An 18,793-nucleotide genomic window follows, 5' to 3' on the forward strand; every position below is an offset into this window, starting at 1 on the left:
ACACCATGCCTTGAAATCATGTGGAAAGAATCCCATAGAAGTTGTGTATGTAAAATTTCCTTTACCATTGAAATGCATTCAATCTGAGTGTTGTATGATATTTAGGTGACTGATTTAATTTTGTCAGCCAATAGCTGGTAGGTCCGAATTTCCTCATCTTGGATGGTTAGGGGAACACCATTGTGCAGCATTTCCTCTTCTGGAGTTGTCAACTAGAATATCTGTGCACTACCTCCAGTTCTCTTCCACTGTCTTCCCCTGAAAAAGACATATGAATAATTCTAAAAGGATCTGTTCCCCTGATAGATGCAGTACATTTGGTGAGATAGACTGTTGGAGAGAACTAGATATGCATAAAGATGAGGGTTTGTTTCATTGGTAGATTGAAAAGTGTGGATATGAAGAAGTGCAAAATGATGCAACATACATGTGTAACAGAGTCGGCAGAGTGGAGCAGGGAATGTGAATGATATACGCAATAAGATGTAGATGAATGTGAATCTGTGCTCACCCTTTTCTGACCTAGCCAGATTATTAAAGCCTTTCCTGCATTGGATGCATAACACAATCTCCTCCTGTTGACCTCCAAGTCCACATATATTCAGTCGTACTTTCTTGTCGCAGCAGCAGGTTTCTTCTATCGCTGGAAAAAAAATATCCCTCTATAACTCATTTTCTACAGTGGTACACCACATAATGCAATGTTAAAGGGCACAGCCCCTAACTGTCCTCAATCCATGATGGAACTTTTCACTTTTTGTCCAAACTCCTAACTCCTCAAATTTCAATCCTTAGGCTTGGCCCTTTAAATAATCTAATTAGGTGACTGCATTAAAATGCGACAGACAGAAACGCTGAAAGTTTTTCCAAGTTTCCCACATGATATCATGCCCCAAATGTACCTCAGAATTATCGCTGAGGCCTAATGGTCAGTTTTTGGTGATACAAATAACAAAGCATAATCTTTTCATTAAACAGTTCGATTGGGTCACTCCTTAATTCTTTTTAATTTCCAGGGAACGTAAACCAAATTTATTCAATATCACAAAAAACTCAACCCCTTAATCCCAGGAAACATCTTTGAATATTGTCAAAGGTTTTAGTATATTTTTCATAAAGTGGACCATCCAAGACCAAACACTAAATTCCACTCAGGTCTAACGTTCTGCATTAAGCTGGTACTTTGTTGCTTTCATGTTTAAAGACTCCTGATTCCTAAGATAAAACTGAGCCCTGCCTAAACATTTGAGCATTTTTAATACCAACAATCTAACTACCGTTCATTGACTTGAACACCTGAACATCAAAATATCTTTGTTCATCTAGTTCTCCTTTCAGATTCTACTGCCAGCAGCTATTCCAACATCCATGACAACATCACCTGCAAAATAATAACAACTTCCAGAGCGTGTATTAATAATTCATGCGACTGTGAAAACACATAGAAAATAGAAGCAGAAGTAGGCCCTTCGAGCCTGCTCTGCCATTCATTTTGATCATGGCTGATCATCAAATTCAACTTCCTGATCCTTCCTTCTCCCCATATATGTACTATATATAATTCCTTCTTGAAATCACACAATGATTTGGCCTCAACTACTTTCTGTGATAGTGAATTCCACGGATTCATCACTCTCCCAATGACGAAATTTCTCCTCACCTCCCTCCTAAAAGGTACTGCATTTTGCTGTCTGAATCAGGAAACACTTATTTTTCAGCAACTAATAAAAAACATTTATTTCACCAAATCAAGGCATATCTCTCACAAACTTTTCCAAGTTCTTTCAGCAGACCTATAGTGCTCTCGCAGTTGCGTGTCCATCAGCCCCTTTGAAACAAAACCTTGAACTCGTGGCAAAAAACTGCAGCATGAGACAGTGCAGAGGGACCTCGGGGTCCTTGTGCATGAGTCGCAAAAACCCAGCCTGCAGGTGGTCAGGGAGGCGAATGGGATGCTGGCCTTCATAGCGAGGGGGATTGAATATAAAAGTAGGGAGGTCTTGCTGCAGCTGTATAGGGCATTGGTGAGGCCGCAGCTGGAGTACTGTGTGCAGTTTTGGTCGCCACACTTACGCAAGGATATTTTGGCCTTGGAGGGAGTGCAGAGGAGGTTTACTAGGCTGATTCTGGAGCTGAGGGGGTTGAACTATGAGGAGAGGCTGAATAAACTAGGCTTGTACTCGTTAAGAGTTTAGAAGAATGAGGGGAGATCTCATTGAGACGTATAAGATGTTGAATGGGATGGATAGGATAGAGGTGGAGAGGCTCTTCCCGCTCAGAAAGGACAGTAGGACTAGGGGGCACAGCCTCAAGATAAACGGGGGGGGGGGGGGGGGGGGGCGGCTTAGAACAGAGTTGAGGAGGAACTTCTTCACTCAAAGGGTGGTGAATCTCTGGAATTCTCTGCCAGTTGAAGTGGTGGAGGCTGCCTCGCTCAATATTTTTAAGACACGGGTTGATAGGCTTTTGATAGGCAAGGGGATTAAGGGTTATGGGGAGAGGGCGGGAATGTGGAACTGAGCCACGACAGATCAGCCATGATCTTATTGAATGGCGGGGCAGGCTCGAGGGGCTAGATGGCCTACTCCTGCCCCTATTTCTTATGTTCACTGTGAACAATGCCAGTGGAATTTATTTATTACTAGAGTGAATGCAAAAGAAACAACAGCAAAGTTTTCTGCATTTTGTTGTGATATGAGATGCATTAGGATTTTCAAAATGGATATTGCCTCTTTTGATGCAGAATTTCTGAGGCTTTTTTTTTTAAAGTCAAATCATGGCCTATACAACTTATTACAATTTAAAATTTTCCAGATTAATAATGACAGATTGTAATGGATGAACTTGGAGGAACTTAAATCAAATTTAATTCAAACATAGCATGCAGTCTATGGAAATAGATAGGATTAGATTGTGCTAATCAAGACCAATTTTCAGTGATGCACTTGGTTGCAAGTAGATTATTTTGTTCAGTTTCAGGTTTTATTCGTGTATGTAGTGTCACATTTACTTGATAGATTGTGTTTCGCAGCTGTGCAGAATGTGGAAACAGATGAATCTGCTCTGAAATCCTGAAAATCACGAGAACAGTTAATGCTTCATTCAAATTCCTTCACTAATCCAGCAAAAAATACTATGCAAAATGTCAAAAGTAATCAACACTTTTGAAAAAAGGCTGATTGTTTGTCACGTATAACAATGAATATATTAACCAACACAGTGATATCTAACATGACAATCATCATTTTGTTATTTATTGTTGCCACTGACTTCTTGATGCCTTTTCTCAGAACTCTGTCACTTCATGCTTAGGCAAGCATTTGAAGGTAATAAAATCATGATGGCTTCCAAAAGTGAATTTTTAACAAACTACATTTTTTTGGCTTAACCCTTCTGACTTGCTTAATATTAGCAGTTAACAGATATGAAAAGCAGGCTAGGAAATTGAAAATTCTTTAGAAGAGCAAATGCACTAAATAGATATTGCTGCAATGAGTAATTGCTCTAAAAGAACAAAAGGTACAGAAACAAATGTGACCAAGGTGGTGGGGAAAATGTCTTACTTTAACTTGAAATAGGCCACCTACTTTTGCTGTAGCAAACATATTTTCATTGTTTTCATGTTTTTTTAAAATTTCCTCAACCTGAAAAGGTGTTCCAACTTATGAAGCACATTGGAAGTCATTAGTGGATGGGGTGACTTTTGTACGTAATGCTGCCTTCCCTGTGGAAAAGGGTTTCAATCAGCAGTTACCGTACTACTATATTTAGAATGGCAGTGTGATAACTCATAACATCAATTATAAAGATTTATGAATTTTGTAGCACATTCACTAATGTGAGGATTTTTGCTTTTCGCTGAGTTAAAAGTACATTAGTGTACAACAATTCTGCTTTAAGAAAGAACCAGGTGGAATTTGAGAATTCTGCAAAAGAGAAAGTAATTTGCATGGCAAAGCCACATTAGGTCACCATTTTGTAGTTCCATACAACAGTGGCAGTAACTGCCTGTGTGTGGATTCCCACGTATCCTCTCCAGCTCTTCAATTAAGTTGGAAATAGTTTTACCAGTCAGTTGACATGATCACATGCTATCAATAGTGTAAGATTTTCTGTTGTAGAATCAGAGAATCCTATAGTGCAAAAGGAGGCCATTCGGTCCATTGAGTCGGCAACAACCACAATCCCACCCAGGCCCTGTCCCCATAACTCCATACATTCACCCTAGTTAGTCCCACTGACACTAAGGGTCAATTTAGCATGGCCAATCCACCTAACCCACACATCTCTGGACAGTGGGAGGAAACCCACATTGACACAAGGAGAACGTGCAAACTCCACACAGTGACCCAAGCCTGGAATCGAACCCGGCTCCCTGCCACTGAGAGGCAGCAATGCTAACCACTGTGCCACCAGCAAGGGAAGCATCTCAGTCCATAACACGTTTGGAGCAATATTGCATGCAAAAGTCAGGACTTACCTTTAGGGCCTCATACAGATCATGGATATCCAAGAAGATAATGCTGAAGGCCTGTTACTAGACCCTGGAGGAACAAGTGCAAAGCATGGTGGGTGGATCTTGATGCATATGGTGCCACTGTGAAGCAGCTCTTAGAAGTTGTGAAGCCTCCATCCAACAACTCTAGCATTGCTGATGACAGACCTGAGAACATAACTAGGAGGAGTAGGCAATTCAGCCCTCAAGTCTGCTCCATCGTTCAATACTTTCATAGAATCCTGTAAACAACTTCAGCCGTTGAATTCACCTGAACTACCCTTCATGAGTGAAGATGCCTTCCCCATCAGGCCTGCAACACGTCTTTTCCAGAAGTATTCTTTCTGTTTATAATGTGTAATAGTGCAATTCTACTTTATTTTCCTTAAATGTGTGCTTGTGTGAGAGGATGCTATAACATTAGATTTTGAGGTGAAGGCAGAAATAGTGTCCTTTGTTTATTAAAACAGCAGAAAACTTGTGGCTGGTTATTCAAGTTTGCCACACATGCAGGAATTAAAACACAAACACATCTTCCACTCAGAAATTCACTGATTACGGACAGCAGAGAACGGGAACTGGAATTTCAATAGTTCTCTCTCACCTTGTCCATAACAAGCTTCATCGCAATCCTGCAGTTGCTTCTTAATGATACTTCTGCAAACATCCTGAACGGGAACGTGTGAGATTTATAACAGATGCTTTCAAAACACAGAATGGGCTCAAGCAAGGCTATGTGATAGCCCCCATATGGTGTACAATTTACCTGAAAGTAGCTACTTACCTCATCAAACATCAACTGCCCTCTACTGATCATTAAATACCACCTTGAGGAAAAACTCTTTAAACTGAGTCACCTCCATGCCAAAACTAAACTGGCCACCACAGACTTACATGATCTACAGTTATGATGTGGCGATGCCAGCGTTGGATTGGGATGGGCACAGTAAGAAGTCTCACTACACCAGGTTAAAGTCCAACTGATTTATTTGGAATCACAAGCTTTCGGAGTGCTGCTCCTTCATCAGGTGAGTGAACGAGTGACTCACCTGATGAAGGAGCCAGCATTCTGAAAGCTCATGATTCCAAATAAACCAGTTGGAGTTTAACCTAGTGTTGAGAGACCTATCATGATCTACAGACTGTAGGCAACTGCAGTGTTGTTGCCCACTCTGCCCCAGATTTGCAAGCCACTCTTGATCTCCACAACTCTGCACATAAGAAATTTGGTCTGTTCTTGACTGTTGCCAAAACAACATATCAATACACATCTGGGCAGCCAAATATTCATCCCTCCATATATGTTGAAGGAGACACCCTGGACTAGGTTCAGCACTTCCCACACCTTGGCAGGAGATCCAACACCAGATCAGCTTTACCAGCTCAACCTTCTACAAACTACAGAAGCAAGTATTTAATAACAAAAAACCTCCACAGGTCAATAAAAGTGCTAGTGGGCAGAGTAGTTACTGTCACCACAATCCTGTACTGCAGTGAAACCTGGACTGTGCATCAGCAACACAAAAACACTAGAGAAATTCCAACAGCATTGCTTCTGCTAAGTCTCCTTGGTTCACACAGGAGGAGCATTGAACAAATACTAGTGTCCTCGAAGCCAGCTCCATAATCTTCAGCAAAATCAACAACCATGTGCTAGGCAGTATCCAAATGGTCCAAAATCTTTTCTGCAACATTCTCAATTTTCAAATGGCCAATATTTTAGGGTGCAAAATTGCAATTCATGACTGGGAGGAGCTTGCTGCCAATCATTCAAAATGGCAGTCCATGAAGCTGCATCATGCTTCTTAGTCCAAAAGCCTTAATAATGATGCAAGAGTGGCAGCGGCAAAGAAAAGAAAGCAAATCCTGCTCTCTGGTTCCCACCGACTTGCAAGACACCCTGTCCCTTGTGCCCAAAGATATGCATATCAAAAATTAGCCTCTTCAGTCACATGAAGACTCATGGCAGAAACATAAGATCCTAAGCAGATGTCGCCCTCAAAGCAAAGGACTTCAGCCGCATATTGTTAACACAATTCATTTGGACAGATGGTCCCTTAACCTGAATGGTGCAGTGTCCTCTTTGCAAAGGAGGGGGATAAATGTGCTCTTGATGGGACTAAAAAAGTACACTTTTCACACAATTTAAATCTTATTTAGAGATATTAAAATGCAAACCCACAGACCACTGGAAATATGTAAGAACATACAAAGTAGGAACACAAGCAAGCCATTCAGCCCTTCAAGCCTGCTGATCTGTTTGTGTTTCAAATTCTACCTCTGATAACCTTTGATTATCTTGTCTAACAAGAATCTAGAATGTGTACAACTCCAAGAAGTCATACCAGTTAGGCTTCCTTGAGGTGCGATGATCTCTGAAATACTTACATAAGAACCAGAAGCATGAGTAGACCCTTTCTCCCTCAAGCCCGCTCTGCCATTTAATAAGATCACGGTTGATCTTTTCATGGACTCAGCTCCACTTACCCATCTGGTTAGCATAACCCTTAATTCCTTTACTGTTCAAAAATCTATTTTCATCCTAAAAACATTCAGTGAGGTAGCCTCCACTGCTTCACTGGGCAGGGAATTCCACAGATTCACAACTCTTCATAAGAGGGTTATTGTTAGTCCTGTGGAATGGAACTCCATTTACATAAGTTTGCCAAGTTTGGATCTGGTTACGGAAACAACCTTTTGTTGCAAATGTGAGGAACAGGAGTTAGGTGTGAGAACCCAAACCGTAACACGGATTGATTCATTTTTTTTGTATACAGTGCAGTAATTTTACAATTGATAAAATGGGCAGAAATTAAAATATAATATTCAGTGTGACTCTTCCAAGTGACTTCTAAAAATAAACATTTATCTTAGATTTTTCATTGTGAAAAATTAACTCTTGTAGACCAAAATGTTTGTATTCTATTGAGACTTGTGCATATATTGCAGTGGTGTTGCTCACTCCCAGGGTCAGAAGAATCTGTGTCAACATTCAAGATCAGATGGTCAGATAGATGAAGGAAAAAAGAATTGAAAGCATCTGGGAAAAGGGTGGGTAACATGATAAGAACCACTTTCACAGATGGAAGATAAAAGCTTATATGGACCAGTTTCCAAGTGATGAGTCATTCTGTACTCATTTCCATGTGTTGGCTTCCACATTATATTTCTGCAAACCCAGAACATAAACAGAATGATATATTTCTTGGTGAATGAGCTCACTAAAAATCTCCAAATATCCCATTATTTTTGTGTTACTGGATTATACATTATTAAGTTATGCAGAATTGTTCCCCAATTCAAAGCAATATATAACCATATAAAAAACTAAAAATATCACTACATAAATATAAAGGCCGATATATGGAACCAGATTCCTTTCAAAAAATACCTTAAAAAATACATTGTGGAATAAAATTGAGTTGAAAACATAATTTATCCCACAGAAATAAAATAACCTCTTTAATCCCGAAATTTAGTTATTTAGCAGCTAAATAGTGAGTAATCGTTATATTGCTTTCCCCTCCACCAGCCTCCCCACCAAATGTTATCTAGGCTTACTGTCAGTGGAGAGATTAAAAAGCTCCATGCATTTTGCTTTGTTGATTTTCTCCTGAAATTTCATTTTTCAGTCCAAGTAGTTTGAATCTTTCAGCAGGACATGTTGCAAAGTATTGTTTTTGTTCTTCAGAGTACCTCTCTTCTACATCGATGATATCTCTGTAGGTCCAGTCTTGCCAGTGAAGGTTAAACCTTTCAAGTAGTTCAATCCTTTTTTCATCTGTTGAAACACAATCCACAGGCAGCTTCTGCTCAAGGGATGGAACCTGGATAGTTGGGAATATCAGCACTCCTCGTATTGCAAACCAGCCTCCATAGCGTGGATGAATGCACACTCCATACATTTTCTGCAAGAAAAAAATAACATCTTTTGCAAAATGCAAAACAATTTTATTGATTTCTGCATCTGAAGTGATGAACAGATGACCAACTCCCAGCCCTTGTTCAATGGCACTCTGTAAAATGCTTGAAGGTATTCAATGATTCAACAACATGACAGTTATTTGTGCTTGCTTGCAAGGAAGAATTTTTACATCCAACTGGCTTTTCCCCACAAATGACATAGTTGAGACTGAAAGCTCACTTTGAGAGGAATAATGGACGTGAATTTTTTTCCTACTAATTTGTGCCACATGATGGACTTCAACATCCTCTGCCCCCATAGTGTTCTTCCACTTTAAGGGTTAGCTCCCCTCCTGATTTCCATGCTAACTGCAGAATATTTTCCAGTATCAAATGCCATCCTTAGCAGAGATGACAGCTAACAAGTCTCTAGGCCTCCAACAATATCACTAGTCTGCTACAAGGTACACAGGAGCAGTCAGGAACGTTCCATTACCTTTGCTCTCCTGTAGAGCAGTACCAACTGGCTGAGATAGGCAACTTACTATGAAAGGGATCACAAGTTTAAATCCAGTCAATTTCTTCTAAACAGCTTATTTATCAACTTGAAAAGCATCACAAGGTCAGAAGTGGAGATGTTACTGATGATTGCACAAATGTTCAGCACTGCTCACAACTCTTCAGATACAAAGGCAATTTGTTTCCGTATGCAGCAAGAGCTGGACAACATTCAGGCTTTGGTTGATAAAGTAGCAAGTAACAATCATGCCATGCAAGTTGCAGACAATATCCACCTTCAACAAGAGAGGATTTAACCATTGTCCCTTGACATTCAAGGACATTACCACTGCTGAATCCCCCACTATCAATATCCTGTGGGTTACCATTGACCAGAAACTATACTGGAATAGCCATATAAATACTGTTGTGGCTACAACAGCAGATCAGAGGCTGGGAATTCTGAGGTAACAAATCTCCTGACTCCCCAAATTCTGTCCAGTTCCAAAAGTGTGGAAGTCAGAAGTGTGATGCACACTCTTCACTAGCCTCAATGAATGCAGCTCCAATACTCAAGAAGCTCAACACTATCCAGGTCAAAGCAGCCAATTGATCAGCATCCCATCCGTCATCTTAAACATTTACTTCCTCGATGACCGGTGCACAGTGTCAGCAAAGAATACCATCAATAAGATGCCCTGCAGCAACTCACTAAGGCACCTTTCACAGCAGTGTCCAAATCCATGACCTCTACCATCTAGAACACCACCAGCTTTAAGTTCCCCTTCAAGCCATATACTATCCTGACTTGGAGCTATATCACCATTCCTTCACTATCACTGGGTCAAAATCCTGGAATTCCCTCCCTGGCAGCATTGAGTGTCCCGACACCAGAGGGATAATGGCAGTTGAAGAAGACACCTCACCAGCACAATCTCAAGTGCTATTAGGGACGGCAGTAAGTGCTGGCCTTGCCAGAAAAGCCCAGATCCCATGGAAAAATGAAGAAAATTACATCAAGCTAGATGGTGTCAAAATGTGGAAAGAAATATTTCAGATGGGACTACAAGCTGGGTTACCTGAACAGCTCACATCTGAAGTCATAATTTATGACGAGTGAGAAACAGTTTGGATGATATGGTGCTTGCAGCTGCTCTGATTAACCCATTCACTGACTTGATCAGTAATCACTGCTTCTATTTTTGTATCAGTTACTATGTCCTGCTAAAGAACGAACTTGAACTTATGTAGTGTTTTTACGGTCCTGTGTTGTCCCACAGAATTTCATGATGTACCTTTGACGTGTTACTGTTATAACCTTGAGCAATATTTTAGCCAATATGTGCACAACAGAAATAAATCACAAATTTGCTTTCAGTGGGGTTAATTGAGGGACAAATGCTAGCCAAGTAACTGGGAGAAATCCTCTGGTCTTTAAATAGTGGCATTGAATCTTTTACGTCTCGTGAGAAACCAGACGGATACTGGGTTTAAAGTGCTAACCAATAGATTAGTGGTCAGGTTTTCATTCTATTTAGTTTGAAATAACTGCAATTTGAAAAAAGTCTTCATGAAAGGTTATACCTTCTCCAACCATTCCACAAAACATTACCTGACTGAATGCATTCATAATTACAACTGCACAAATACTACATAAGTCACACCACTTACAGCATATTTTGTCTTCACAGGATGCACAGAATCTCAGGTTCAGAGGAATTTTTATTTATACACTGATCATGCCATTTAAACCGATCTCTAAATAAAAAATATATACCATTAGATGCCATGATCGACAGTTTTGAAACAAAACAGTGTAAGTTTTAATGAGCGGAAGTGGCCCAAATGGATGGGGATGCAAATACAGCCAAACTCTCAACCGTGGAGGTTGCACTTAGGACTGATGCGGGAATCGATCTGCTCTTGAAGTGATTCACAATTACAAAGATTCTGAATTCAATTCACTGGGCAACTAATGGATGCTACAAGAACACTGGATCAGGATGTGGTTGACAGAATTTTGAATGAGGTGGCATTTATGTAAAGTAGAAATTGGGAATGAACATTGGCATGGTTGAGACAAAGTGACAGAGATAAAAGCAGGAATAGGCCAGTTTATCCCTGGAGTCTTCTCCAATATTCAATAAGATCAGATTTGATCTGATTGTGGGCTACAGTTCTACTTTCCTGCCTGCTTCCGATAACTGTTGACTTCCTTGTAGATCAAAAGAGGATAAGGGTTTCAGTGACACAGACCAGGAGGCTGTAATGTTCAGGATTTTTCAAAAATGTTAATCTGGCTAATTTCTAAAATCATGAATTTTTGGACTTGTTGGTTAGATGAAAAAGACAAGCTGTTGAATGGCCATTTTGATTCAAATAACTACATTCCACAGACCTGTGTCTACTGATTAGCAACCTAGGAGACTGAAATGCACTGCTATGAGAAAGGTGAGAGAGAATTTTTTTTATGATAGTCAGAAGCCACAAGGCTGGGAGAAAGAAAACCACCTTACTCATTAGTGCTCAGGTTATTTCAAAACTGTACAAAAGAAGAATGTACTAATCTATTCCCAGGAGAAGAGGGACAATTGTCAAAGAGAGGTAGAAGATGAGGAAAAATCCCATCTGTACACAGTCCAGGGCTTCCTCCACCAGAACAAAATGGTTTGTGAATTGGATTTCTTTTGCAGTTGTTGATAGAACTGACACTTGGCATCAGCATCCATTTTTGTGGCTGTTATTTCTGATTAAAATTAGAGCTTGTATTGGGTTATTTTCCTAAACAAACAGAAAACAAAACATAATAATATAATCCTACAGAAAAAAGATTGATCTGTGGACAGACACTGAAAATATAAAGGAGCAGGGACTGGGGGGACGGTGTCAGTGGTTGAAGGGGCCACGTGAGCATCTCGAGTTTCAAGGTGAAAAAGTCCACAAGCTCCACACTTGACACTGTACTTAAGGATTGTGGGCAAGTAGGGGAACAGGATAATCAAATCATCATCTATAAGAATCCGAATTGGCTTTATCCTTACATTGTCTCCACAGCCAGATTTTCCCACAGTCTTTCAGTCAACCAGCCAGATGTGGCAACGAATGACAAAACCTATGCAACAGCAAAATATGACAATGCATTCCAAATAGTTCTCTAGAGTAAAATCTGGGGTGTTACATGCTGATATGTTAACGCTCTCAACTGGTAAATGGCCAAATGCTGATTGCAGCTGCAATTTACAAAACTGCTAAGTTCATGTCTTAGTAGAAACATTTTTAAAATAGGCAATTCAAAGCATAAGTGTTCCTCCTCCTCCTTCTCAAAAGGCAGTTGGTCTCTCCCTTACTTTTTCTCCCCAGGGGTTTTGCTGCACATCCTTCATTTGATAATAATAGGCTGCTCCAGCCACATGTGCAGCTGTCTGTACCAAAACCTTTGGCTTTCGATTAGGAAGCATCTCAAAGTCATGCATAACTTCAATCTTCTGATCAGAGAAGTTCTGTAGCAAGAAAAGAAAAATAATATTATTCTCTTAATGTACGAGTTCAGATATCTGGCATCCATAACAATAAATAAAAGGTAACATTTTCAAAGAAATCTTTGTTAAAGTGAGAATGTTGTGAATCATTTAACTGACATTAATATTTAATAACTAAATAATAAATTAGATTTAAATAGCACACTACCAATTATCTAATTACATGTGACATTATTGTTTCCCTGCTTTGTGGGCCAAGCAAAACCACCATGTTCTCTCTTGAGCTCAACTCCTTCCCACTCAACCCCATTCCCAATAAACTACTGACCCCACCCCCAGGTTTCCTTTTAGGTCATCTGTTAGCTGATACTGCAAGTGGTTCCTCCTCCTAATTTCCTCTTAACATTCAAAACCCATCCTTAGCCCTGAAAACCCAGGTTCAACTTCCCATGATTCATCAAAACTCTTTGTACGTGCTGTCACCTCCAAACTGAAAGTGATGTGCAAACCCTCCACAATTGCAACCTTGCCCCTCTTTCCCAATTCTTCTGACTCCATCATTTTTGTTTATTCCCCCTCTCTTTGTCCCCAATTTCTAAAATTCTCTTCCCCTTTAAGAACACCAAGAAACAGAACAAATTCGACCCCACCAATTACTGTCCCATCCATCTACTCTCAATCACCAGCAAAGTGATGGAAGGGGTCACCAACAGTGCAATCAAGTGGCATTGCTCAGCAATAACCTGTTTATGGACACCCAGTTCAGGTTCTGCTAGGGTCACTCAGCTTCTGACCTCATTACTGTCTTGGTTAAAACATGGACAACAGCTGAATGCAGACATGAGGTGAGTGACTGCAGCAAGGCAGCATTTGATCGTGTTTGGCATCAAGCAGCCCTAGCAAAACTGGAGGCAGTGGGATTAGGGAAAAGCCCTCCATTAGATGGAGTACAATATCTGACATAAAGGAAGATGGTTGAGCTTTTTGGAGGTTAATCATCTCAACTTCAGTTTCTCCAGGTAGTGTCTTAGACCCAACCATCTTCAGCTGCTTCATTAATGATCATCCTTCAATCGTAAAATGGGGATGTTCCTGGATGACTGCACAATATTAAGCACCATTCACGACTCCTCATTGAAGCAGTTCATGTCCAAATTCAGCAAGATCTGGACAACATCCAGGTTTGAGCTGACAAGTGGCAAGTAATGTTCACGCCACACAGGTTGTCAGGTGATGACCATCTCTAACAAGATAGGATCTAATCATTGCCCCTTGACATTCAATGGCATTATTAATGCTGAAATTTCCACTATCAATATCCAGGGAGCTAGAATTGACCAGAAACTGAACTGACCATATAAATACTGTGGCCACCAGCACAGGTCAAAAGGTGAGGGAGGAATCCTGTAGCAAGTAACTCATCACCTAATCCTCAAGTCTGTCAACCATCTACAGGGCAGTCAGGAGTGTAATGGAATACGTTCCACCTGCCTGTATGAGTGCAGCTCCAACAATACTCGAGAAGCTCAACACCACTGAAGTAGGGAATGGGTTAACAAACTTTGTAATACTTAGAGATTTGTAAAAAAGTATTGTAAGACTTGTTTCTGTATATCCCAGACAGATAAGAAAGTAGCTGTCCCTGCTGTTGTACACAAGTTTATGATTTTCCCAGCTAATTGTGTTCAGGAATGTGGCTCGTATCTATTTTTGTGTCTTTAATATTGTGGACATCTGTCTAACCTAGTGGAGCTTACATGCATACCTTCATATATATTTGTTATGTATTGTTTATGTATTATGTACCAATATATTGTATGCTATACAGGTACCTACGAACATAAAATTGTTATACTGGCCCCATTACCTTGAATGCAGTTAATTTGTTTGTGCCAGCCCGTATGTTAGCTAATAGCTAATCACACCACAGATGTCGAGATGTGGGACAATTGCTGCCTTGAGATAACCATGAAGAAACCACTAAGACAGCCATGTTCACACTAGGGAGGACAAGCCACTGCTCTGAAACCTGCTGAGCATGGAAAAGTGTGTTCGTGCTTGGGGGGTGGGGGGTATGGGTGTGCGCGTATAAATATGTGCTCTTAGTTTGTGTTCGGAGAGAAGATTGGGGAACCACTGTTAGGAACCAGGTGCGTCTCCCAAAAGCCTTTGAATAAACCTGCTATACTTTGACGCACACCTGGTCGCAGAGTTATTACTTTAGCTACAACACCATCCAGGACAAGAATCATCCTTGAATACTTCGCAGGAGCATTATGGAATATATTGTGAAAAATTGTAAGGTACTCTACTTTGGTAGAAAGAACAAATGTGCAGAGTATTTACACACCTGGACTAATGCATGCAGTTTGAATCCCTTTACCTCAAAGGATATTATTGTTATAGCCAGAGTGCAACATAGGTTCACTTGACTTGTTCCAGGCATTGTGTCAGTCTTAAGAGATTGGGCAAAATGGGCCTGTATTCTGTAGAATTTTGAAGAATAAGAGGTGATCTTACACAAAATACTTAAAGGAATAGTGAAGGTAAATGTGGCTATAATTTTTCCTCTTCATTCGAGAGCCTATAACTAGGGGGCACAATTTCAAAATAAGAGGGAAGCCACTTAGGACTGAGAAGGAGATATTTCTTTACACAGAGGGTGATGAATTTTTAGAACACTCTACCCTAGCGGGCCATAGAATTTCAGTCATTGAGTAGCTTAAGGTACTACTTTTCTGGTACCAACTTAATAAACGAACTCAAATTAACTTAAGGTAAGGGATATATATTTCCAATTAATGACAACATCGAGAGTTTGGGAGATAACGTGGGTAAAAGATTTTCAAATGTCCAATCAACCATGATCTTATTTGAATGGTGGAGCAGGTTTGATGGCCTACTCCTGTTCCCATAATCAAACAAAATTTGACATTGACATAAGGAGATTTTCAGGCACGGGACGAAAACTTGGTTTCAGGGAACACATAAAAGCATGGTTAACAATTAAAACTGATAGTGTTCAAGGAGACAGATATAGAGGTTTGTAGCTGTTGTAGATAGGAAGGGCCTATCCCTTCGTATCTACAATAGCATTTGCAAACAAAAGTGGAAATTTTAAAAATAGAAGTTAAACCAGGGGCCAATGTGGATCAGGGAGCACAGGGATGATAATGAACACAGGACACGGGTGGCAGAGTTTTGGATGAGCTTAAGTTTACGAGAACAGTTGGCAGACCAGCCAAAAGTGCACTGGAATAATCAAATCTAGAGGTATCAAAGGCAGGGATGAAGATTTCAGCAGCAGTGAGATGAGACAGAATTGGCAATGTTAAAAAGGCAAAAATAGGTGCAATAGCATGAATGTGAGTTCATGTCAAATATGACACCTAGATTACAGTCTGGTTAAACCTCAGTTATTAGGTAGAAAGATGGAGTCAATGGCTCAGAATAGAGTTTGCATTGGGGATAAGAGGCAACAGCTTCAGTCTTTTCAATATTTAGTTGGAAGAGATTTCTGGTCACTACAATTTGCATAAAGCTCAGCTATCTGATTGCCTGGTTCACTTCAAATATCCCCTTTGGAACACTGGGCTGAGGATCAGGAGTAGACCACTTGCTGAACCTGCTCCAACATTTGATAAGATCATGGCTGATCCTGTTGTGGTCTCAACTCCACTTTTTCTATCTATTCTTGATCATTGCAATTTTCTCTTGATAGTCTGTATTTCCTACAAACCTCCCTCTCCTTGGTAATAATGTTGAACCCAAAGGTTCACCAAATTCCGTAAGAATTCTGGGAGGTGAATTGGGCTTTACACTTTTCCAACCTGCTGGCACTATATGCAGACACAGGCTATAACGAAAAAAGGTTGTGAACGTAGCCCAATCCATCACGTAAACCAGTCTCCCATCTATTGACTCTGTCTACACCTCCTGCTGCCTCAGCAAAGCAGCCAGCATAATTACGGACCCCATGCACCCCAGACATTCTCTCTTCACCTTCTTCCTTCGGGAAAAAGGTGCAAAAGTCTGAGATCACATATGACCCGATTCAAGAACAGCTTCTTTGCTGCTGCTCTGTCAGACTTTTGAATGGACCTACCTTGCATTAAGTTAATCTTTCTCTATACCCTAGCTATGACTGTAACACTACATTCTGCACGCTCTCATTTCCTTCTCTATGAATGGTATGTTTTGTCTGTAGAGCATGCAAGAAACAATACTTTTTACTATGTTAATACATATGACAATAATAAATCAAAAAATATCAACGCATCAGCAATGGTTTTTAATAATCCACAAGATAAGACAAAGTTTTCGGAAAGAAAATGACATTAAATTAAAAAAGCTTCAATAAAATTTTAGCAGCAAATACTTCAAATGACCCTTAAATGAAAATCAAATAATTACCAACATTTAAGGTTACCACTCTTAATAAATACTATTTAAGACTCCCATTGGTTTAGTTGGTCTTGAATTTTAAAAACATTAAGCAAAAAATGTTTACTTACTTTCTTGACAAGTGAAAAATAATGAATAACACACTCATCGATAGGGTCTCGAACAGTGGATAATTGCTTGTCTGCAATGAAAGGTTTGAAGGCTTTCTCAAACATCTGAGGTGTGCTGAGGATAACAAAAGCCAATGTATCATCTGAGTACTGAAGGTGGAAAGCGGGTTGTAGGGCAGCATTATACCAACCAATCTGTGGAGGGGAAAAGCAGAGTCATAAGAAAGCCAACAGCAACAAGCAGGACTAAAAAAAAGCAATACAAATAAAAGCACCGCATATTAAAAATTGTAACAAAAGTAGATCAGGGGTACATTCTGTCACATTGACAGCTGATTAACATCATGTTTCTCCCACCCAAATTCACTTGCATACCAACTTTATTTTCACAAAGAACAATTTATTACATTGATATAGGATATATGCCAACAGTGACTATAATTGAGTAGTATCTCATTGTCTTTCACCTTTGGATGTCTCAGCCAATATCTAATTGCTCTAAATTCTATTTTATTTAAGTTGCACCGAATACAGAACTCAAACCCAAATTTACAGAAAAAAATAAGAGTACAAGCAAAAAAGAAATTTGAAGAAATCCCTGAAAAGTAATCAATATCATCTGAAGTAAAGTTTTAAGTTTATTTATTAGCATAAGTAGGTTTACATTAACACTGTAATAAAGTTACTGCGAAAGTCCCCTAGTCACCATACTCTGACACCTATTCGGGTACACTGAGGGAGAACTTAGCATGGCCAATTCACCTAACCTGCATATCTTTCAGACTGTCGGAGGAAACCCACACAGACACAGGGACAACGTGCAAACTCCCCACAATGACCCAAGCCGAGAATCAAACCCAGGTGCCTGGCACTGTGAGGCAGCAATGTTAACCATTGCACCGTCCCAGCATTCAGGCACTTTGTATTAACACTCTAGAGACTTTGCTGTTATAAGTTGCTATAGATCACTCCAAGACTTCACTGTTCAACCAATTACAGCCTACATTTACACAGCTTTCCCTTAAAAAAATCAAGTCTTCCCATCTCCTTTCTGACAGCCTTACTCCTTCTCCCTGAGAATAGCTGGCTACTCTCAGCTCCGTAAGAAGTCTCACAACACCAGGTTTAAGTCCAACCAGTTTGTTTGATAGTAATCCCACAAGCTTTCGGAAATGGTGTTCCTTCGTCAGGTGTGTGGAAGGTTCCGATCAGAGAAAGGCATATAAAGATACACACAGTTTACAGAATACTGATTCGAAAGCAAGTTAGCTCCAAAGACTTGCATTCTAATCAGCATTCTGTGAACTGTGTGTGTCTTTATATGCCTTTCTCTGATGTGAACTTTCCACACACCTGACGAAGGAACATCGTTTCCAAAATCTTGTGGGATTACTATCAAATAAACTGGTTGGACTTAAACCTGGTGTTGTGAGACTACTTACTGTATTTACCTCAGTCCAACGCCGGCATGTCTACATCATGACCACTCTCAGCTCCAGCACCTTGCGCACAGCTTTACTTCTCGCCCACATGCAGTCACACCAGATAAGAAGGGAATGAGGGGACGACAGAACTCTGTGGAGGGGTGGCGAGGACCATCACTCACTCCACTGCCCGCCATCGTCACCGAGAAATCCGCTTTAATCTGGAAACACAGCCTGCCACACTTAAAATCGGACTGAGAAGTAATGCGCCGCCGAGACGGGTAACCGAGCTAGACCCACCTTGAACGGATAACACTCAAAACCAAATGGAGCCAAACATGCGCTCAATCGCTCCTGTATAACCGCCACCATGGCCTCATCTCCTGTGACGTCACAGGACTGCTCCGCGGCGCTATGGCCCTTGCCCCCGGGCGCTGGATGGCAAACTGCGGCTCCGAGACGGCCCCCGTGCCGCGGCGC

The 18,793-nt window shown here is 40.5% G+C and overlaps 1 protein-coding gene across 1 annotated transcript; it reads right to left on the reverse strand.

Moving 5' to 3' along the window:
• Positions 1-228: 228 nt before the first annotated feature.
• On the reverse strand, positions 229-18,755 carry mmachc (metabolism of cobalamin associated C). The gene is made up of 5 exons (XM_080195401.1): positions 18,614-18,755; positions 16,890-17,084; positions 12,244-12,396; positions 8,057-8,403; positions 229-258 (listed from the first exon to the last, which is right to left on the reverse strand). Exons 1-4 carry the CDS (start codon positions 18,683-18,685, stop codon positions 8,071-8,073), a joined length of 753 nt encoding a protein of 250 aa, XP_080051527.1. The 5' UTR covers positions 18,686-18,755; the 3' UTR covers positions 229-258; positions 8,057-8,070.
• Between the last annotated feature and the right edge of the window lie 38 nt (positions 18,756-18,793).

Source organism: Carcharhinus amblyrhynchos, chromosome 9 (assembly GCF_965287045.1).
Source record: "Carcharhinus amblyrhynchos chromosome 9, sCarAmb.v2.hapA, whole genome shotgun sequence".
NCBI classification, from domain to species: domain Eukaryota; kingdom Metazoa; phylum Chordata; class Chondrichthyes; order Carcharhiniformes; family Carcharhinidae; genus Carcharhinus; species Carcharhinus amblyrhynchos.

Coding starts and splice junctions, on each gene's coding strand:
- mmachc (XM_080195401.1), bottom strand. CDS start 18,685: ATGGTGGCGGTTATACAGGAGCGATTGAGCGCATGTTTGGCTCCATTT. Junction 12,397..16,889: donor ATTTTTCACTTGTCAAGAAA/GTAAGTAAACAT, acceptor TTCTTGCTACAG/AACTTCTCTGATCAGAAGAT. Junction 8,404..12,243: donor AAAACCCCTGGGGAGAAAAA/GTAAGGGAGAGA, acceptor TTTTTCTTGCAG/AAAATGTATGGAGTGTGCAT.